At 40.9% G+C, this 23,809-nt stretch overlaps 1 protein-coding gene across 9 annotated transcripts in view; it reads right to left on the minus strand.

Moving 5' to 3' along the window:
- Nucleotides 1-23,809, minus strand: part of DCLK1 (doublecortin like kinase 1) — a 339,558-nt gene that overhangs the window by 106,165 nt on the left and 209,584 nt on the right. Inside the window, exon 5 of one of the 9 annotated variants that reach the window (XR_004346635.1) lies at nt 1,107-1,603. The exons of 7 other annotated variants lie outside the window; for them this stretch is intronic. Coding sequence is in view for 1 of the 2 variants with exons in the window: in XM_032610866.1 (XP_032466757.1) it covers nt 9,137-9,192 (56 nt within the window). In the remaining variant the exon portion in view is untranslated. Of the gene's footprint in view, nt 1-1,106; nt 1,604-8,977; nt 9,193-23,809 lie in introns of those variants that run through there. One more of the 9 variants, XM_032610866.1, reaches the window with a different exon arrangement.

Below are 23,809 nucleotides of genomic sequence, written 5' to 3' on the forward strand. Positions count from 1 at the left end.
GATCTATCTCATTCTTTCCTTTTTCCCACAACAACTGCACTGTTCAGTGCCAGTCGCTAGTTGAATCCCTGGTCTCTACCCACTGGATGCCAGCAGCACCTCCCTAGTTGTAAAGACCAAAAAATGTCTGCACATGTTGCCAAATGTCCCCTGGGGGGAATAGCCCTTGGTTAAGAACCACTTTTGGATCTCTCCATTAGCGATCTTTCCAATGGTCTTCAATAAATTCTTAAATTCTTCCTTGAGGGTGTTAATGAAGCCATCACCAACCACCTGCCTGGGGCCCCAAACAATGCATTCTGCACATTATTTCTGTAGATTTGGCCAACATGAATTGATAGTTTCGGGCACCTGTGCATCCACTGCAGTGTAGATGATGTGATTGGCAGTGTTGAAAGCCTTCCAATTGTCTGTTAAAATCGGATCAGCATCCATTGTTTTTGCCATCTCTGAGAACATGGTGACATGGGGTCTTGAAACGCTGGTGGTTTCCTAGTTGAGAGTTTGGAAAATGGAGGAGGTCACGGGAGCACAGTGTAGAGAAAGAGGACTTGCATGTTGTGCTGAGCAAATCTGAGGGTTGCAGAAGGGCCAGGAGCATTGCCCCTAATCCACTGTACCCTCAGTCTAGTCCTCTCCCTTCCAAGTACCACTTAACCTCTGCAATGACATGTTTGGAACCAATCCCAAAATAGTGCTACCCAAGCCATTTTAGTTGAGTGCAAATACCCAGGCAGGAGATTTCAGTTCTTACCTATTGAGACTGGAAATTTGCAACCCTATTCGTTAAGCCAGATAGCACTGCCTCAAAACAATGGAGTTATCCCTCTTCCGGCTTCCCCAGGCCAGCAATCAGGGCACACCTGAAGCCTTCCCCTTTTCCACTATAAAGCATTCCCACGCCTCTGCCTGCCTTTGGGTCTCTGCCAAAATGCAAATGATGGTGGCTGACTCCTTTGGTTTAACAAGCTCACAGTAACTAGCCTTCCCTGGTTCTCACTGGTTGCTCTTTATTTCCACAGCATGCACGGCTCTCCCTCTTAAGATGGCCGTAAAACGAAGTAACTAACTTGACTTGAGCAGCAGGTTGTATGAAACAGGCTTACCTTTCTCCATTAGAGTCACGACAACATCCACAGGAGGAAACAGCACACGAACATCTCCCACCTCACACTTGACCTATGCTCACTGAGGCACGACAGTGCACATCATCTGAAAGTCTTTTTTCTAAAGTGCATGTATTGATTTCCTGTGGCTGCCACAACAAATTACCAAAAATGTGTTGACTCACAATGGCCAAAATATATTCGCACATAGTTCTAGAGGCCAGAAATCTGAAATCAAGGTGTTGCAGGGCCACAGTCCCTTCGAAGGCTCTAGAGAATCTCTTTCTTGCCTCTTCCACCTTCTGGTGGTTCCAGGCATTCCTTGGCTTGTGGCCCCATCATGGAGATCTCTGCCTCCATCTTCACATGGACTTCCCCTAGGCGTGTCTGTGTTATCTTCTTTTGCCTCCTTCTTAGGTGGATATTTGCGATGGCATTTCAGGCTCAACTGGATGATATAAGGTAATCTCATCTCAAGATCCTTCAATTAATTATACCTGCAAAGAAGTTTTTTCCAAGTAAGGTAACATTTACAAGTTGACATCTTGTGGCCTTTCAACCTGTCAGAGTGTGTGTGACGCAACTTTAGGACAAGCCTTTCTTGAAGACTTTTGTCAGGATTCTGTTGTTACTCCCCCGCTTAAAACCCTTCTATGACTCCTTGCTGCTCTTTGTGAACAGGCTTAGTGCAGCCTTTAAGGCCCCTGCCCACCTCAGCTCCTCTCTCTTCCTTCCTCTGAACACATTATTTTAGTTTCTGACAAACACTAAGTATCTTCCTGCCTCTGGGCTTTAGGACATTAATTTCCCTGCACAAGGAACAATTCCGCCCTTGTGCTGGCTCACTTCAGCTCATACTTCCCAGCTCAGCTTAAATTCATCCATTTTGCAAATATTTACCAAGTCCCTGCTGTTTAAGTGCCGATGCAGCAGTAAATCAGAAGACAGGGTACCTACTCTGATGGAGTTTATACAGTAGAAGTTGAAATGGGCCTTAAAAACAAAAACAAGAACAGGAGCTGATTTTCTAAGTGCTTTGCCAAGGGGTGAAAGGAGGCTGTGACAGCGCCTGGGTAAGTGGTTTCTCGATGGTGGAGGTCAGAGAAGGTCTCTGGGTGTAGAGGACATCAAAGGTGAGCTCCGAACATGGGAAGGAACCAGCCACGGGTAGATTACAGGAAAGAGGGAGGCGGGGGCCAGATCAAGTCAGGGTTGGGGAGACCAAATGAGGGGTTTGGATTTTACTCTAAGCAAGATGGGAAGTTATAGAAGGGCTTTAAGCAAAGGCATTGTTGTGTTCTGATCTGTGAGTCTAAAACATCACTCTGGGGCGAATCTAGGAGAGAAAGGGTGGTGGCTTAGACCAGGATGCAGGTAATAGAAATGGATGGACGAGAATGACTTGAGATATGATGTGGAGGTCCAGTCCACAAAGCTTGAGGGTGGGCTGGGGGGTGGTGGGGAGGGCTGGGCAGGACAGTCCCAGCTAACACGACCTTCATCAGGTATACTTCTGAGACCTACTGACTGGTCTACACAATGTAGTGGTTTCAGGTGCCAAAGGCAGGAGAGACCAAGAGTTTACCAAGGCCCATGGTCTTCCTTCAGGGTAAAGGACAGACTTTCCCACTCTTTAAAAATGCAGAATCTTTGTTCTTCTTTTGACCGACAGAATTAGAATCACTGGAGGTAGAACCTGAAGCGTTAAGAAAAATCTCCAGGTGACCCTGACGGTGTGAGTCCACAGACCAGAAACTTTTTGCCATTCTCTGGTATATAGATAAGAAAATAACTGAAGAAAATCCAGAGGCTCAGCATTTGCAGTAATTGTGCAACGTGGCATTTGGAACAAAGCTAACAGCCTGAGGAGACAGATTAGCAAGATAAATCAGTCTTGAAAAAACAACAAACATCCATCCTATTGAGATTTGGTCCCAACTCAAATTTTCAAAAACAACCAACTGTCATCCTGAGACTTAGCCTAAAGCAGACTTTGGAAGAGAACAAGAGTTCACATTTATTAACAACTCATGACCACCTGGTTTTCATCAGCTACAAGATGGAAACGTTCTGAAAGATAGATAAGAAATAGATAAATTACCCAAGAACCAAAAGGAATAAAATGGGTACAAATTTCTCCTAGAGAAAGGAAAAAGAAACAAAAGAAACCAAAAAAAAAAAAAAAAATCATAGAAGCATGAACTGAAAAAAATTTGATAGCTTTCTCCTTGAGTAAGGCTACTTTTATGCCTGACTTTCTCCCGCTCCTGCAGAAACAAAGATAAGTGTACATTCTTGGTCCAGTGGGTCCAGCCCAGGCCCAAGTGGTTCAGGAGTCGGGAGGCCTGGAAGGGTCTCACTGGGAAAGGTAAAGGTGTGGAGTTACAGGGCAGCCCGCGTGATGAATGCTGAGAATGCCAGGTGTGTCATTCACAATGGGTAAGGCTCTGTTCTAAATTATCCTGTGCCCCCTTAATGAAATTAGGACTAGTCATAGCTTAGATGGGGTCCACTCTTCTCCCATCAAAACAGTCACAGGCTCTATGCTGTCCAACAGTTCGGGGCATTTTGCTTAGAGAAGTTCTCTAGCATCTTGTGCTAATGTGGTCCACGGGCGAGCAGCCTCAACATCGCCTGAGAGCTTGCAGGCTCTCCGGTCCCACCCCAGACCTACTGAATCAGAATGTGCACTTTACCAACGTTCCTAGTAATTTGTATTCACAGTAAAGCTTGAAAAGAACTGCTCTAGAACTATGGATGGACGCCCTTAGATCAGTGGCTCTGATCTAGGGGAGCATGTGAAAAACAACAGGTCCCTCGTTCCAGTCCCCAGAGATTCTGACCTCAAAGGCCAGGCATCTGCGTCTTGGACAAGCACCTCAGCTGATTCTGACACTCAAGGAATAATTTAAGAAACAGGGCCATAGATGGTAATAAGTAGGAATTAGTAACTGTAGGAAGGCATTAAATAACAGACATACGGCTTCCCTGTTGGCGCAGTGGTTGAGAGTCCGCCTGCCGATGCAGGGGACACGGGTTCATGCCCCGGTCCGGGAATGTCCCACATGCCACGGAGAGGCTGGGCCCGTGAGCCATGGCCGCTGAGCCTGCGCGTCCGGAGCCTGTGCTCCGCAACGGGAGAGGCCACAGCAGTGAGAGGCCCGCGTACCGCAAAAAAATAAAAAATAAAAAAATAACAGACATAGTCTAACATCTTCTTGAGAGGGCAACAGTTTACAGTAGTGTCTCTAGCTTTCCCTATGATAAGAATCACTTGGGGGTTATTGTTGAACATTCAACTTCCCAAACCCCTTCCCCAGATGCTTTGATGCAGTAGGTCTGGGATGAGGGTCTGGGAATCTATATTTTTAACAAGTACCTTGGGTGGTTCTGATAATTAAAGAGGTTTAGGAGGACTGCTGTATTGGAAAATATCCCATCCCGGCCAGCTCATCATCTGTCGGTTAAAGCAGAAGAACCAGGTTCTTGGTGGGGAGAGGGGCTTGTGTACAAAAGAAGTTTCCAGAAAGTCATATGCCCTCATCTAAATGTTCTGTGGAGTGGACCTCAGGCCTGATTAGAAACAGAGATTTTTCGCCAGCAAGAGGTTCCTGCATTTGAGGAATAATCAGCTGAGTCTCACCCTGAGAAAAGACACACAAAGCTGCATCAACATGGGGTAAATGAGATTTGGGGGTCACTGCTTTCATGTCCTGAGGTAAAGGCAAGGCTTGGGAAGATAATTCTCCAATTTGTTTGAGCCTCTGAGTCTGCCCTGTCATCTCAAGGAGAATTAAAAAAAAAAAAAAAAAAAACCCAATAGGGAAACTAAGGGGGAAAAACCCTTAACTATAAGACCAGGAATAAACACTCAGACTCTAGTGCAGAAGAAAGTCATCAGACAGAATGACTGTCATGATAAATGAGAAGCTGAAGTTACATGGTTATAAAGGGATTGAGTGATACTCAAGAATAATGATGCAAATCTACTTCTAAGCAAAGTCTCACTGGGAAAGAATTTTATTTAGAGGTTTTGCCTTCAAGGAATAGGGACAATCACAGGGGTTGCCAAGACTCAGCTGCTTCAGGGAAGAAACAGGTAACACAAACGCGTGCATGTGGCAGAGCAGAAAAAAATCAGGACATAAAGGAAAGCTGCTAGATAATAAAGTTGACTAGGTTCTTAAGAGAGCTTTCATTTCCTTCCAAGGAGATACTTAGAAGTACGGCAGCCATTCGTTTTCCTACAAGCCGTTAGACATCGTTCTAAATATCTGCAGGTTTTAGAATGAATGACTTCTTGGGATATTACGGAAGTACCTACCCTGAAAAAACAAAATATCTGTAAAAGTCCCCCGTTGGTACCACACAAGCAATGCTTCTAAGGATGTTCTAAGAGTGCCACCAGGGAGATCCACTGGAGAAATTAAATTAAGTGCTGCATATAAATTAGTTTTCTGGGAATCAGTTCTGCCTGTGGATTTCTAGGGTACTCTTTGAAGATAGCAGCGTGAGAGAACCCAGGACACAGGGATGAAACACATCCTTTCCTTCTTTTCACAATCAGTACAGAAAACAGACAATGCCCACAACAGGACAGCTTTTACAGTCTGTCAATAGCTTTCCTGACCGTTATACTGCTTCAGGGAAAACAGAAAGTCAAGTTATTTCATTTAGAGATTAAATAGGATAAAAAAAAATTTAATTGATACAGCCACTATGGAGAACAGTATGGAGGTTCCTTAAAAAAACTAAAAATAGAACTACCATATGATCCAGCAATCCCACTACTGGGCATATACCCTGAGAAAACCATAATTCAAAAAGAGTCATGTACCACAATGTTCATTGCAGCTCTATTTACAATAGCCAGGACGTGGAAGCAACCTAAGTGTCCATCAAGAGATGAATGGATGTGGCACATACATACAATGGAATATTACTCAGCCATAAAAAGAAATGAAATTGAGTTATTTGTAGTGAGGTGGATGGATCTAGAGTCTGTCATACGGAGTGAAGTAAGTCAGAAAGAGAAAAACAAATACCATATGCTAACACATATATATGGGATTTAAGGGGGAAAAAAAAGGTCATGAAGAACCTAGAGGCAAGAAGGGAATAAAGACACAGACCTACTAGAGAATGGACTTGAGGATACAGGGAGGGGGAAGGGTAAGCAGGGACAAAGTGAGAGAGTGGCATGGACATGTATACACTACCAAACGTAAAACAGATAGCTAGTGGGAAGCAGCCGCATAGCACAGGGAGATCAGCTCGGTGCTTTGTGACCACCTAGAGGGGTGGGATAGGGAGGGTGGGAGGGAGGGAGACGCAAGAGGGAAGAGATATGGGAACATATGTATATGTATAACTGATTCACTTTGTTATAAAGCAGAAACTAACACACCATTGCAAAGCAATTATACTCCAATAAAGATGTTTAGAAAAAAAATTTTAAAGCCCAGAGACAAAACTGCACAGGTTTAATAGAAATAAGAGATACATTTCTAGGTGCTACACTTTCTAGGATCATTAATATAGTCTAAGCTTCTCCAGGGCCACTCCCTCTTCAGTCCTGCAATGTTTGCTGAGAAGGCAACTGTGTTTTCAGCCGGATGGCAATACAAATCGAAAGAAGAAATGTTCTGAGTTGCTTCTAGTTTTGACAAACTGAAGAGCTCGCCTCAGTAGATATATCCTGCTCTTCCACAGCTGGCAATCACTTAGGTGACACACTTGTCAAATATAGCTAATAAGGCTGCATGTTAAAAGCTTGGGGGAAATTACAGGTTGTCCAAGCTCCACAAGTGATCTGTTTGGGTGGGCAAGGAAGTGAGGGGAACACCTGAAAATGGCACAAGCAATGTGCAATGGGCATTCCTGGTGAATTTCCTAGCTGTTGCTGGCACTGCCTTTTCAAGCAGTTCAGATGGGTCTTTCAGTTCAGGATGAAACAGTTTAAAAAAACAGTGCACAATCAGATGGCAAATCAGGTATTTGCCATCATTTTTGTGACCCATTGGATTTCTGGCTGCGTGATCTGGGTTGCTCACAGACCACAAAAGATGCTGTATTCGCTTCTCAACCCTTCCCTTTCACCTTGTTTCACATGAGTCATTTTTCCATGAGGGAGAAAGTCTATGGGAAAGAATGATAAGGAAATGGAATCTGGGAAGAGCAGATATTAATATCAGTTTTAAACAAAAATTCCCTGTTCCTAACTCTGTGAAAACCTGAGGAAGACCATTATCTAGGACCTGATCTCAATGAGCACAACTTAATCCCTTATGTCTGGAAGCTAGGTTATTTGTTAAGGGCAGAGTTATAGCAATATGAATAGGATAGGAATGGATTTTCAAAGGGAAGTATGTCCACACATATATAGGGAACGTAAAGTTATGAACGACAGAGTTTTCCTGGACTAGACGCGTCTGAACAATTTCTTCTTTCTAAATTGTTTCACATTCATGCAACGTGAGGGAGATATTTTAAGAGTGAGTTAATTCTGTGGGTAATTCTCTGTATCCTGTTCTGAAAACTTAAGATCTCCTTTCCTCACTTTTGCCAAAAACTGTCATATTTATTATTCTGTTTCTCATGTTTCCTTGTTACTTGACTTTCCTTTTAATGAGAAGTATCCTTCACATTAACTGCCTAGTAAAATCCCTGGTTGTATAGTTTAATTTTCAAGTACCCTCTTCATGAGCCATTTATCTATTTTCCCTTCTATTCCAAATGACAGACATTAAATTACATCTCTGGGTAGATGTGATTAATCTTCTATCCCAAAGTGAAGAAAAGAAGAAAAAGGTTAGAAACATTTAAAGCCTCTTTTCTTTTTTACTAGGGGGAGGCAGAATATGGGTTGAACACTTGATTTATTCCCCTTAAACCTATTTGAAGATCACCTTTAAAACAAGGGGTCAGATGTGGCTTGAAATGAATTCCCTGTGCAGTACTTACGTAAGTCCCTGGGCTATAGTATTTCAAGGCTGATAAATATTGTAGTCATATGAAGGTAGCCATCTAATATGACAGTATATAGCATTTTGGAGGGATTGTGGTCTTTCAAGTAAAAGGGCCTGGTTAGAAAGGAGGCATTAGAGTTGACTTGCTGGAAAGCTGCCTGAAATCAGATGATAATTCTATCTGCATTTGGCCCTCAGCCATCAAACGAATAAGTCATTATTGCAATCTACTAGGATAGTTATCTCTGGCCGAGGAGGTCACTGAATCACTTCAGCAGATATGTCTAGACTTAGCATTTTCAAATATTTACCCAATAAATTGCAATGTTGAGCTAAGGTAAACTTGTATTTTTTATGGCGAATTTGGCTCTTCATTTCCAAAATAAAGAGGAAAGTGTCAAGCCATATTTAAAGACATTTGATTTCACACGGAGAGGATTTTGTTTTCCTTCCCAAAAATATTAGCAGAAATGTATTTAAATAATTTTTAGAAGTCTGTTTGAGTTAGAAAACAGATGAGTAATCTTGTTCTCCCCATCCTTCCTGGCACATCATGTACCAAATAATTTTTATATTTATTTATTTGTTCATTTACTGGCTGCGTTGGGTCTTCATTGCTGTGCGCGGGCTTTCTCTAGCTGTGGTGAGCAGGGGCTCCTCTTCGTTGCAGTGCGTGGGCTTCTCGTTGTGGTATCTTCTCTTGTTGCGGAGCACAGGCTCTAAGCGCACGGGCTTCAGTAATTGTAACGCATGGGCTTAGTCGCTCCGCGGCGTGTGGGATCTTCCTGGACCAGGGCTTGAACCCGTGTCCCCTGCACTGGCAGGTGGATCCTTAACCACTATGCCATCAAGGAAGTCCCTATTTTTATTTTTTTTAAAATGTTTTTAAATTTTATTATTTTTGGCTATGTTGGGTCTTCGTTTCTATGTGAGGGCTTTCTCTAGTTGCGGCGAGTGGGGGCCACTCTTCATCGCGGTGCACGGGCCTCTCACTGTTGCGGCCTCTCTTGTTGTGGAGCATAAGCTCCAGACGCACAGGATCAGTAGTTGTGGCTCACGGGCCTAGCTGCTCCGCGGCATGTGGGATCCTCCCAGACCAGGGCTCGAACCCGTGTCCCCTGAAATGGCAGGCAGACTCTCAACCACTGCACCACCAGGGAAGCCCCCAATTTTTATTTTTAAAGAAACTTAAAACATCATTTAGGCTAAAAGAGACGATATCTAACACAATGGTCTCTCAACAACCACAGGATTCTAGAGAGGTCTACCGGGCCCCACTTAATGGAGAAAACATGATTATACATAAAAGTTTCAACATTTAATGTATAATTTCATAATTTTTCTTTGAAAATAATCTACCAAAAATGTTTTGTAATGGACTTATTATTTGTATAAAGATGACCTTTAACCATTATAAAAATCCCAACAGTGCAAAAAAGTTAAAAGAAAGCAATAAATCATCCCATACTAGGAGTCAGAAGCTATGCCATGCTCTGCATGCTAGAATTTTCTGTGTCTTTCCTTGGCAACCACTTTTTTTTTTAATTTATTTTTTTATACAGCAGGTCGTGTATATATGTCAATCCCAATCTCCCAATTCATCCCACCACCACCACTTTCCCCCCTTGGTGTCCATACATTCTCTACATCTGTGTCTCAATTTCTGCCCTGTACCAGTTCATCTGTACCATTTTTCTAGGTTCCATATATATGTGTTAATATATGATATTTTTTTTCTCTTTCTGAGTTACTTCACTCTGTATGACAGTCTCTAGATCCATCCACATCTCTACAAATGACCCAATTTTGTTCCTTTTTATGGCTGAGTAATATTCCATTGTATATATGTACCACATCTTCTTTATCCATTCGACTGTCAGTGGGCATTTAGGTTGCTTCCATGACCTGGCTATTGTAAATAGTGCTGCAGTGAACACTGGGGTGCATGTGTCTTTTTGAATTATGGTTGTCTCTGGGTATATGCCCAGTAGTGGGATTGCTGGGTCATACGGTAATTCTATGTTTAGTTTGTTAAGGAACCTCCATACTGTTCTCCATAGTGGCTGTATCAATTTACATTCCCACCAAAAGTGCAAGAGGGTCCCCTTTTCTCCACACCCTCTCCAGCATTTATTGTTTGTAGATTTTCTGATGATGCCCATTCTAGCTGGTGTGAGGTGATACCTCATTGTAGTTTTGATCTGCATTTCTCTAATGATTAATGATGTTGAGCAGCTTTTCATGTGCTTCTTGGCCATCCATATGTCTTCTTTGGAGAAATGTCTATTTAGGTCTTTAATTTTTTCTTTATATTTTTCTGCATTTCCAATTTTCTGTACTATACAGTGTTGCTCTTTAAGTGTGAAGATGTTCTGAAGCTTTACAAAATGTGAATTTTGATAAGTGAATCCAAACAGTGAAGAAGGGCATGAAATAAAACTGTCTCTCTCCCTCTTCCTCTCTCAGTTCAGCACCCAGAGGTAATCACTGATAACAATTTCTTGGGAGTCTATCATAAAAATCAGTGCATATACAAGTGTGCACATATATATGCATTTGTGTACATATATGTATGTATGTGTTCTTTTGTATTACAATAGAAAATATACATAATATTGATACTCTGATGTTTTTCCCCCACTTAACAATACATATTGGACAAGTTACCATATTGGCCCATTTAGGTTGGCCTAATTCTTATTAGTGACAGCACAATAGCCCAATAAATGTATATATCAAACTTTTTTTAGCCAGACCTCTGTTGATAGCATTTACCTTTTTCTCTAGATTTTTGTGGTTACAAATAAACTGCAATAAACTTTATACATATACTTTTGTACACTTGTGCACAAAGTTTTCTAGAGACACAGTGCTAGATCAATGATCAAAGACAGATGTGCCTTTAAATTTTTTACAGATTGGTGCCATTTGGCACTCTCCACTCTCTTATCAACTCTCTTTCTTATGAGAGTGTGTTTCTTCATATTTTCACAACACTTTCTTTACCTGTTAAGTAAAAATGGGATTTCACTGTTGGGTTCATTTACAGTTCGTTACTACTTAGTGAATTGAAAGCTTACTTCCCATATATTTGTAAGTCATTTGGATTTTCTCTCTTGTGAACTGCCTGTCCACATCCTTCATCGTTTTTCTGTTGCTTGTCCTTTTCTTTACTGCTTGATAAATACTCTTTGTGTGTTGCAAAATTTAGTCCCTTATGGGGTATGTTTTACAAAAGTAGTGTTTTTTAATTTGTCTCCTGACTTTAAAATTTCATAGTGTTTTGCCATACAGAATTAATTGTTTTGCATTATAACTGGATAATCTTTTCTTTTATAGGTTCTGGGAATTAATTATTGTAAAGAACCCATCCAATACGATATTTAAACAAAAGGTCACGAAGTGTTTTCAAGGAACGTTTTCATTAGGTGGGTGGCATTATACATTCTGGAAATGACCACAAATGTACGTAAACATAGATAGACTATACAGTGGAGTTCTGTCTCAAGGAAATAGCACAAAATGTTGAAGTTTATAATATTTGTAAAAAATCAAAATGTTTATAAAAAACCAAGCTGGAAAAATCTTCCAACCTTTTGAGTTACCATTTCCTTGTAAGAGCTATAACAATCATAGTTGCTTTATCCCCAATTATAACATTACTTTTGTCACACAAAAAGGACTATATTATAAAGCTAGGTTTATAAATACAGGATTCTTCTCCTTCTGTTTGAATAAAAATGAACTGTGGGACTCTTCAGGGGTAGGGGGTTTATTTCTGTGGTGAAGAAAATGTTCTAACCTTGATCATGGTCATGATTAGAATTGTTTACACAATTCTGCAAACACACTAAAAGCCACTGCATCGTACACTCTAAGTGGGTAGATTGTACGGTATGTGAATCCTGTCTCAGTGATGCTTCTAAGAAATATTAAATGTGGTGAGTTTTGAGTGCAGCTGTGTGCAAAATAAATTACTGTGTTTTGTCCCCTTACTGCCCACAGCATCTTCTGTACCAGCTAGGACACAACTTCATTTGGAAACTGGTTTTCGGTGGGCTCACCTTTGGAGATTCCTTCCCTCATTGTTTATTCTCATCTGCCCTCTTCCCCTTTTCAAATTCTCATGACTGGGGTAGGAGCCAGAGCAGATGGAGGGGGATTTTCTGACCTTCTTTCCATGTTTTCGTTATTCCTCTACCCCTGGGATTATCATTCTTCCTCAGTGTAGATGCTCTAGAACTTGACATGCCACAGTGTGGGTTAGCAGGAGGTAAGCAACCCTGGATGATTCAAGGAAATTCAGCTTGGTTGGTACCAGCTGGAACATCATAAGGGATTTTCGTGCTCTAATGTGCTCTCGTCTTACTGAGAGGAATGTGACCCAACACATTAAACAATTAGTTATACAATCACTGTTTCTTAGAGAATCTCTTTCGCCTCTCTCCTTAAATACCTACGATGATTATTCAGTGGTAGACTTTTTCTGCTCTTTGCATTTTTATTCTTTAAGACCTTTCATTAAAATACAATACAGAGAATAAAACTATAGGCATTATTACATTATTTCCAGTCGCTTTGGATGACTGTTACCTTCATCGTTAAATTCTGAACCTCCAGAGTATGAGTCAAAATCAAGGTAAATGGCCTTTCTCTCTGGCACAAATCTGCAATGAGTCAGTGATGAGCAAAAATCTCTACAACTAATTTAATTCCGTGGAATCATCCTTACCACACATAACTGGGAAACACTGTCAAGTTTTTTGATTCCATTTACTAACATAGTCGTGAGGTTTCTAGTGCCTTCGACTTAGGAAAATGTTAATCAGATAGATGTCAGTATCTAACAAACAAATTTTATCAAGTATTCTGGAAACCCCACAAAGGGTCCCAGATACAGTTTGTGTCCTTAGGAGTACGTCATCCACGATCATGGCTTTAGTCTACCTTGTCATATGAAGGTGTTCTATGGTAAAGGAACAGTCAACTATTTTACTAACACAGGCAGCTGCTGCTTCAACCATATCTTATTTCCCTGTTCCATACACAGGAAACTGTCTGGTAGCTCCTCCTGCCAAACACCTCAGGAGCTCTGCCTGTTCATCTGGAGATTTTAGCATAGGGTAAATAGCCTTGGATGATTCAAGGAAATTTTTCGTGGCTGAAAAGATAAATGGAAAGCCCCTGATATCGCAGAAGAAGAAAGAGGCATAACTAAAATATGCTAAAACAGGAAAGTGCACAGACTCAGCTACATACATAAAAACACAATCTATTTTCAGCAGCGGAAAAGTGGAACTTTGTTTCCAGATGGGGAATTGTGTCTGGACACGTAGGAGGAGCCCAATAGTACTTGTTTAATGACTCCTGAATGAATAAATGAGACTCCAAACAAGAACATCAACCCTATTCTGGTAGTTTCTTTCAAGGGGTCTGAACTGGGGGGGCATCGGGACTCCAGCAGGCAAAGAAAAAGGTGAAAGGGGAAGGCAGCTTGTCCAGAAGAATATGAAATATTCCTGCTGGTCACTCACAAGCCCCGCTCCAAACTTATTCATTAATTCATCCACGTGGCAAATATTTCTTGAGCATCTACTATGTGCCAGACACTGTAGCTATTCAAAGATTAAAACTCCATCTCTATCCTTAAAGAAGAAAGGCCAACACATTAACAACTCTGACAAAGTCATTAATAGTTACGATTCATGGAGCACTTCTTGAATGCCAGGTAGGATGCTAATTCCTTTACATGTGCTATCTTATTCATGGCTACATGCTAGGTCCAAGTGCGACCGTTTATACAGATGAAATCAAGGCTTATCAAGACAAGGGACTTACCAAGGGCCATACAGCCACACAGTGGCAGAGCCAGGACTTGAACTTGGTGCAGTCTGAGGCCAAAGCCCCAGTGTAACTGTCAACCTACCCTGGAAAGGGCTCTCATAGCAGAAAGGGAAGGCCTGGCAGCAAGGGGAGAAGAAAGCCATTGTGCACAGAGCACCTACCTCTGCTCTACATTCTCATCTTTGAGCTGGGCCTACGAATAGGAGTGAGAGTTTCCTCCAGAAAAAGAGGAAGCAACAAGAGGGAAGACACAAGGCTTCCCTGGTGGCGCAGTGGTTGAGAGTCTGCCTGCCGATGCAGGGGACACAGGTTCGTGCCCCGGTCCGGGAGGATCCCACGTGCCGCGGAGCGGCTGGGCCCGTGAGCCGTGGCTGCCGGGCCTGCGCGTCCGGAGCCAGTGCTCCGCAGCGGGAGAGGCCGCAGCAGTGAGGGGCCCGCGTGCCGCAAAAAATAAATAAATAAATAAAAGAGGGAAGACACAAAGGCACAAAAGTGCACAGGTCACTGACCGCACCAGAACTAAGTGTTTAGGGGAGATGGGAGAGCTTGAGAAGAATGCTGTGTAAAAGCTGTGTGCCATGTTACTCATACGCTCAGATTCTTCCTCTGTGATTCTTCTTGCCTCCTAAGCCTGCCATGGATATGCGAGCAAGAGGAGTACAGGACAGAGAAGATGGCCAAGAACTCAGATTTCAGCAGCGTTTCATCTCCAAACACTCCCAGACAACCACCCTCATCTTCAAACATTTCAACACTGCAGTAATGATGAACAAAAAGAGTGATTCCAAAAGTCAATAATATTCAAGATTAAAGATACACATTTTTTTTTCATAGGGAGGAAAACTTCAGATGAAAATTCTTTGGAAGGGTTTTTAAATACGCTTTGATCATTCAGAATTATCCTTCACATACCTTTATAAATAATAACAGTAGAAGACCAATTATGATTTGACAGTTCGTGGTTCTTTGGGACAGCATTTAGTTTTAGATGAGCCCCATTTAAGTCACCACAGAGGTGTATTTTTTCTAAGCTGTATCTATTTTAAAGCACAGTGGGTCCTTAATGTACATACTACCCTTATTCCCACTTTCCTTGAGTAAACGGTCTTCCTTAAATGGTATCAAAGGTGGTTAGTCACATCTTCATGTTCACAGCGTGAGGTTAGCTATCTCTATGAATTATTTTATGTCAAGACTGTGGAGAACACAAATAAAGCATCTATTTTATGAGAACATGTAACCATCTTACAGTAATCTTTATAGCTCAGTATCTATATAGTACAGCAAAAAATCAGGGATGAATGAACCCATGTGCAAGATGAACAGGACAACACTGCTCCAGCTGTGGTAAGCAGTCTCCATAATGCATATTCTAGGAGAACTTTTTTCCTAGCAAAGGCTATTAAACCAGAGAGGGGAAAATGAGAACTAGACACATTTTTAAAGTAGTACATCAATTATTATCATTAGTTAGTTGGGGAATTTTATTGGTGGTGATGGTAGGCAGTGGGCTAAGTCTTCCCTTCCCATGTAACCGAAACATAAAAATTCCAAATCACCCACTTAAAAATAAAACAAAACTGAGAACAACAATCAACTTGATCTCAGGAAATACTATAAAAACATACACATCTGACAAAGGACAGTGTAACTGATAAAACTGCATTTGATGTTCAAGAACTTAGAGAATTTGTTTACTGCATTCTAAACATTTCAATTTTTCTCTTATTTTTTTGCTTGTATTAATTAAATTTCATTCCGAATTGAGAGATCATCTCCAAAAGCAACAGGCGAGAGTATTAATTTGGTAGAGGCCTTCAAATATATATACATAAACATTAAATTACTGGATCGAAAATATATGCTCTGTAACAAGACAAGTCACCAAGGGGGGCCAGATGTGGCTGGTTAACTCGTTTCTTTTAGCTTGTTTCTCTTTGTTTCCCTTCCATTATTGCTTCTAAAGGTCAATTCTGAACATACACTTAAAGCCTATGAAAACTTAAGTAAGTTCCAATTACAGGTACAAGATTATTTCCTGGAACTACAAAATGCCTATAAATGTTTTACCCTGTAAGAGTTGGCAACAGTAAGATATCTCTTCAACTGTCAGCTGAATAGTGGTCCCTGACTAGTTTTCCGGGAAAAGTTTTGCAAAAGACATGACTCATACTTCTCAGTACCCCAAGTTCTTGAGAACAAGTCTTGTGAGTATATGTGTACATAGAAATGTCTGGAAAACTTGCTCTTACTAATGACTGAGAGGAAACATGAGCAGGAAGCATTTCCTATACTACGAAGATTTCATTTGTAAATAACGAGAATCAAAAATTGGCTGTAGTCTTATTATTGTAGTATATTTGCAAGAACAGTGAAGGAGAAAAAACGCGTACAGCCTGGCTGCTTTAAAACAAACTGTGAATTATAATTTTAAAACGTGTCCAAGTGTGAAAGGGTGTCCAAGTGTCCAAGTGTGAAAGCACAAGACAGTCCTTGGTTGGTATGACCCTTGGTGCCATTTTGTTTGTGTGCTGCAGCCTAGTTACAGTTTCAGTTCTTGTGCCTTAGAACATGATGTTTTACTTCCTAAATTACAGGCAGAAAATGATGCCCTGCTTATGGGGGGACACACATATACAACGACCGACACTGAGGTATACCTTAGGTTCCAGTTCATGGCCTCCCTTTTCCTAAACAAGAACAATGATTTCAACCATATTCTCAAAATGATCAAAAGAAGAGATACTAGTGTCATCTCCCAATCATTTCCTTATTCCTAATGTTCCCAAGCACCCGGATAATGATACAAGAGAGGGAGCAGCTTAAGTATGCTATTGTTTCCTGTAATTATGTGTCAATGAGAAAAAGAGGTGTGTAGGGGTGTGTGTGTGTGTGTGTGTGTGTGTGTACGAAAGAGAAAAGACAATTAAAGTGTACACAGCACTACACAAGAGAGAATGTCAACCAACACTCATTACAGACACTGGCAAACTAAGCAAGCGGGGAAAAAAAAAAAACCCAAAAAACAACCTTATAAAAATGTGGTTTGGCTGTGCAGAAGGAATATTAATTACAGTAATTTCTCTGAACTGCTTACCACATGCCTAATTACCAGGCAGTGCAGTGATGAATATGTAAATCGTGAACTAGATGTCTGATTAACTTGTGCTTATTTTAACCACAAGGTTGAACTCTGTCAATGTGCAGTCACTTTTCATAACTTCTTCATAATTTATCACTCCTCTAGGATGGTCAGTGGCCCATAACTTAAAATCGTGGAAGCTTTTAAGAAATGACAAAGTGAGGACGGAATCAAATGAATAGTTAAAATAATAATTTTGAAAAAACGGCATATATAAATAAGAACAAGAAGGAGGCTATTGGTAAAAGACACACTTACTGTTCTATATCACAGGCTATTTCTACATGAAATTTATTTTAGATGTATTGATAGTGTGGGGAAAATGGACCCATTGGAATAAAGATCTAGCAAATTTTATAATCAGATTCCTAAAAAACATTTGTCAGGTATTTTTTAAAATATAAAAACCATTAAAAATACCCTCAGCTTTCTCTAAAATCATACCTATTCTATAATAACTAGTAATAAACACATTTACTAAGTATTTTTCTTCATTAATCAGAATGCAACATTGTGGAAAAATATGTCACAAGAATTAAAACGAAGTAATATTAATATAAGACAAAGAATCACTGAATACTATCAATGGAAATATCTAGAAAACTGGGGTAACATAATATGGTTAAAGAAATGTGGTTACAGGGGACAGCATAAGCCAATTCCTTTAGCTTTAAGAGACCTGAGGCTCAACTAAAAAAACATTTTACAGAAATTATTCACCAAGTTTTCTATATGGGCATTGTACAGATTTACCCTAATTTATAGCAGGGTTTCTTAACCTTGGCACCATGGATATTTTGGGCCAGGCAAGTCTTTATCGTGGAGGCTGCCCTGTGCATTGCAGGATGTTTAACAACATCCCTGGCCTCTCTCCACTAGATGCCAGTAGCACTACCTCCCACCCCTAGAAGTGACAAGCAAAGATGTCTCCACATATTGCAAAACTGACCCCTGATGGCAACTACTGCTTTATAAATGTGGAAAGATGTGCAGAAATTAAAAGTTCTGTTAATGCAGTCATAGTTTAAATACACCAGTCAAGTTCCCTATTTTAAAGGAGAATTCCCTTTTTCTTTGATAAGAATTATCAAGCCACATCAAAAAATTAACTCAGCACAATGTGTTTTATTTTCTTAAGGTAGGTGTTGAGAGAGTGAGAAAGAAACAAGAAATAAGGAAATGTTCTCTCTTGCTTGTAAAATTAAGAACAGAGGACATAAAATTAATTCAGTAGACCCAGCAGATTATAAAAATATACTTCAGTTCTGTATTATGGTTGAAATAGGGAGATGAAAAGTGAAAGATAAACCAGAGGAGACATAAGTAGGAAGAGACAGAATATATAAGATGGCGGAGGTGGGTTGGCAGTGGGGGTGGAAACGGGGTAGCACATTTAGAGGAAAGAGAGACAGGCCAGTTGGTAGTTAAAAGTGGAGCTTCTCTTGGCCCTCCCTCTCGGCTTTCTCTCAAGTCTCTCTCCTCTTAGACCCTGAGCTCAGCATCCCTCAACCCAGGCTGCCAATGTCCTCCTCCCAAGGCTGGACCCGCTGCCCTTGTGCCTGTGAAGGAGGATGTTGGGATAGAGACTAGAAAGTAGGAGAGAATCACTACCAGGAAAGGAGCAATGACCCACAGAAGGCTGGGAATTGATGAAATGTCAGGATCAACAACCAGCTTTATCACACGGAACAATTTTTTGTGAGGAAGCATTTGTGTGTGGAAAATAGTAAAGAAGCTAACTGTTCAAGAGAAAGTTAATGAGAGCCTATGGTAGGTTAGGGCGCTGGCAGAAGAAACTGAACATAATGGCACCAGTTACACTGTGTATAATATTTTGAAGGGTAATACCTTATGTGTTCCTATAACAATCAACAACAAATTTAAATTTGCTTTATGCACAGGAAATATTTAATAAATACTGGTTCAGTTTAATTCGATTCAATTCATTTTAAGTTAACCTATGATATCTATTTCAGTCACAAGGAAACTAAAGCCCAGTGAAGATAAATGACTTGCCTATGATGAAATGGGTCAGTAAGTTTTGGAACCAAGCGTGAAACTGGTCTCCTCAATTCCAAAATCCAAAATCCACTACTAATTGCAACAAATCTGCGGCCTGTGTGCTCATTCTCTCCATTTCTTTACCACTGCAGGCACTGCTAATTGATGTCCTACCAAGAGCTTGGACATGGTCTCAGGATCCTTCTGAAGAAAGGGCTCCAGAGAGCTAGGCTGAATCAACTTTTCTGTATCTGCAACGCACCAAGGTACCCAACCAACAGAAAGGAAGAAGATAGGGTAGAGATGCTTTGCTGGCAGAACCATTATCACTCGGTAGCTGTGGGAGTAGATCCAGGGATGCGGGGGGAAGGATACATGTACATTAAAAATGACTAAGGAGCTAAGTCTGGGTGACTAGCGGGACGATGACACTGTTTACAGAAGTTAATGGAGCTGGGAACAGCAGCAGAGCTGCAAGTAATATTGTGAATGAGATTTTAGACCTGTGAAATTCATAGCGAGGGAGGAGGCCATCACAATCACAGTTGAAGGAGGCTGTTCAGAGGAAAAAAGTAGGGCCTCCTAACGGGTCTGGTGGTCTCAGCCTCACAAACAATGGAAACTGTGGATCCTAAAGCTACATGTCCAAAAGATACTGGCCTAGCAGTTTTAGGAGAGCTGAAATAAGGACATTCCAAAGTCTTGATTCAAAGGACACTGCTGTGAATCATTTTGTAAGGCGAGAAGATTCTCCTATAATTCAAATAATCACCAAATAATAAAAATCGGAACTCCTATGTGCCAGGTTCATTTAAATGGGAGGAGGGGAAAAGAAAAGGACTCTTCAGCAACTTGTAATTCTCCATGAGAATGATAAACAAGTTCTGTAAAACTTCACAAACTAAATTAAGTATTAAACCTTACACGCTTAATCACAACAAGATGCTTTTATTTAGAGGGAGTCTGGATGAACTGCTTCTATAACTTGTCCTTCAGAATAAGATTAAAAATGCAAGGATTTCTATCAGCTCTATGATGTGCCTTAAACTTTATTATGTCAGGCACACTTGGCAAATTAAACAGAACACCATGGAAAATGTCTGGTTATAACTAAGAGGCAGGAATACTGCTTATGGAAACCTCAATAGGTAACTTGTTGAACCATTTCCTAACCTCAAAACAGATGTGTTTTCTGTTATTTGGCATTTAATGTTTCATATTGGTCTTTCTTTTTTTTTTTTTTAATCTTCAGCTAGTTTCTTCCCGTTTCATTGCCATCCACTTTATGAATGTCTTGCTTAAGTTATAAAATCAAGCTATAATGATCCTATTTGGTACCATACGGCTAGTGTCAGCCAAACAGTCTTTAATATTTTCTAAGTAACAGGATATTGTAGTTAATGCTCTCAGAACTAATTTCAATCTAAAAAATGTTGAAGGCTATCCACACACACACAAATGTTCTAGAATGGAGACTGTCCACCCCCTCCAAAGCCAAGCTTTAATTAATAGCCTAAGAAAATAACACCAACAATCCGAATATGCTCTTGAAACAGACTACTAAAACCACAGACAACATCATTTCTATTCAAAAGCATAAAACCACTCATGTGCCATTTGCCAAAAACAAAACAACGAAACATCCCTCAAGTTCATCAACGGACCTACCAATATCAATTTTTCTCTTTACTTTAGTGAATTTTATATAAATAATATATACACACACACACACACACACATATATATATACACATATATGTGTGTGTGTGTGTGTATATATATATAAAAGAATATTTTGATCTTAAGAATTCATCATACGGTTAGTTTCATTTCCAGTAAAGCAAAGATCAAACAGGGTCTCATATACTTATTGCTAGGTATAAATCCACAAAAGGGATCTCAATCATACATATTTTTGAAAAGTTTAAAGCTACGTGTATATGTGCTGAGTGTACAAAAAGCATCACAAAGCTATGGATATTCTAAACCAGACACTATTAAAATAGCCTTTCAAGCAGCTGAAAACATCATGCAACATTTCCAGTAATATGGAAGTTTCAATAAGCAGTACCTTTAGCAGGGAAATCTTCTAAAAGCTCTGTTCAGCAAGGATCTCTACTGAGCACTGCACGTGCCCCTCTGACAAGAAAAAAGGGGAATGGGGAAGTGCTGGCTTCACGAGGGATTATGGTTGCAGCTCTTTTTCTACTTTTTCTTCCTTTGTTTCTGTGCTTCCAAAAGAAGGGCTGGACCAAGAAGGGGAGACACTGGGAAGGTCAGGAAGGCTGATCTGGGTTAGCAGGGACTTTGAAGAACCGGCAGAATTGGGGGAAGCTCCCTTTGTGACTTTCCAGATTGGTCTGGACACCTCAGCTCAGGCACTGACAACCCCCTCTGGGTGGCAAGTCAGCCAATGCCCTCAGCAAAACTGCAAAGGGGCAAAGTTTGGGTTTTCGTCCTCCTCTTCTACTTTCCGAAATCTTGTCATCTTTTCTCAAGTACCCTCCTCCCATCTCTGCAAGTCATCGCCATTTCCTTCCTAACTCTTGTCACCATCTGAAATTATCTTGTTCACTGAATTTTTTGTTTGCTTGTCATTTCCTTCCTCGACTGACTCTAAGTTTCGTGAGGGCAGGGACCTGGTCTGTGTTGTTCACCTCACAACCTAGCACCTGGACTAATGCCTGGCACACAGCAGTAACCAATAAGAGGTTGATGAAAGATAAACGAACCCCTTGCCTACTCCCTGCCTCTTCTCCCCAACTCACAGGTACCATGACCTTGTGTCGTCCTCTGGTTGGTCAGCGTCTTCCCATCAGCCCTACCCTCCATCCTAGCCTGGGGTGGACACTGTTTGCCATGCCAATATCTGTATTGTCTGGGTGGGATCAATATCACCCCCAGCTCCAGAGTCAGGACTTGATTGGACGAAGCCAATCATAGTTTTCTCCTGGCACAGTGTAGAGGCAGATGTGTTATAATTTGGGGCAATCAGAGAGAAGCTCAGGAACTTTGTTCAATGGTTGGGGCAAAAGAAGGTTCCCACCTCCCCCTTCCTCCACAGGAGCCAGGAAATATGGAGCCCTGGGAGCCCCCAGTGGCCATCTCACTCCCACGAGGTCAAGGCTGGCGCACACACAGGATGACAAAGTCAAGAGCATTTCAAAGAAATCAAGCCACATCCCTGAGACCCTGTTAATCTCTGGCTCAAATCCACCTGAGGGCCACCTCTGGATTTTCCACTTTGCTGAACTCATTCAGATTCTTGCTTTGAAGCCTGCCAGAGGTGGGACTCCCTAACTGCCAACTATCCCCATCAGAAGTCCCATTTCCCATGATAAATCCCAGCAAAGTATCATCTGATTAACTGGAAAAAAGCACAGTATAAATTAGGTTAAACTCTCCCAAAGAGTATTTTTACTTAAAAATGGAAACAAACTAATACAAACGATTCATTGTCTTTTCCTCCCTAAACCACCATCATCGTTAGTTTCCAGGACCACACTATCCATCCCAATTACCTGATAATCCAGAGAGGGAAACAGAACCGGCAACCACACAGCATTCATCCCTCCTTCGTCATCTTTATAATGGGATTTGTAAGAAATGAAGTCACTAATAAATTTAGGAAGTAGATGTTTTCTAATTTTCACTTTATTAGTCGGTCAAAAATCCCCATTTTTTGAAATCAAGGAACAAGAGAACTATAGCAACATCTCGTGCTGTTAGTTCAATGAGTACAAAACTGAATGAAAACAAAGCATAAGAGATATATTTAGAGGTTGGTGAGGTTTCTGACAAGAGAATGATTACCTCCGACTTGAAGGTTTTCCAAGACTTCACAGAGGTTGCATTTGTGCTGGGTTCTGAAAGGATGGAAATGAGCAGCAGATAGAGAGATGAAGGGAAAGAACACAACCGCGAATTACACCTGATGAACTGGAGGTGGCCCAGTTGGGTATGAACGCAGGGAGGAAACTACTGATGAAGTCTAGAAAAGTGAGTTGGGAGCAGGCTGTGCAGGACTCGGAGAACCTCTCTCAGTTCAATTGTCTCTGGGAACTCAGTGAAGACTTTTTAGCAACACAGTGACATAACCAGGGTGGGGTGGTAGGAAAGACCGATTTGGCATTTGGTGGTAGCCTGAAGAATGGTCAAGGAAGAGGTCACACAGACCTAAACTAGAATGGGTGGGGAGGTTTTGTGGACACTAGCGAGGCGTTTGACGCCCCTCTACTCCCACCCCGCAACCAGGCCAGGGCTCAGAGGAGACCGGGACTCGGGTTCAGTGTAGGTTAAACAGTCTTCTATGAGCCTCAGACCCTAACCATCACCTCTACTGGCATTTCTATGGAAAAACGTTTTTTCCCCCAAAGGAGCAGCCTAAAATCAAAATTGTAGGGGCTATCGGAATTACTAATTGGTATTATTATATAAATTATCTCTAAGTTTAAAAATAACGTTTCTAAGAACATAATATTTTTTTCCCTATATTCTAGGACTGCTTTGAGATTTTAGTCTAGACAGATTCACACCCTTAAAAATAAGCTTTTGAGTTTAGGATCTTAAAATAGGACTGTGCTGACATTATAATACAACTCGGGGAGGAATAATGGTTGGGGTAAGCTTTGTTTCTCCTTTCCTGGTGAGGTTTGAATTAGTAGGAGATGGATAACGTAGAACAGATAAATTATGGAGGGAAATAAAATGTTTTATAGGTATTAGTATAAAAGATCTAAGACATTTTG

Source organism: Phocoena sinus, chromosome 18 (genome assembly GCF_008692025.1).
Source record: "Phocoena sinus isolate mPhoSin1 chromosome 18, mPhoSin1.pri, whole genome shotgun sequence".
Classification (NCBI taxonomy): Eukaryota; Metazoa; Chordata; class Mammalia; order Artiodactyla; family Phocoenidae; genus Phocoena; species Phocoena sinus.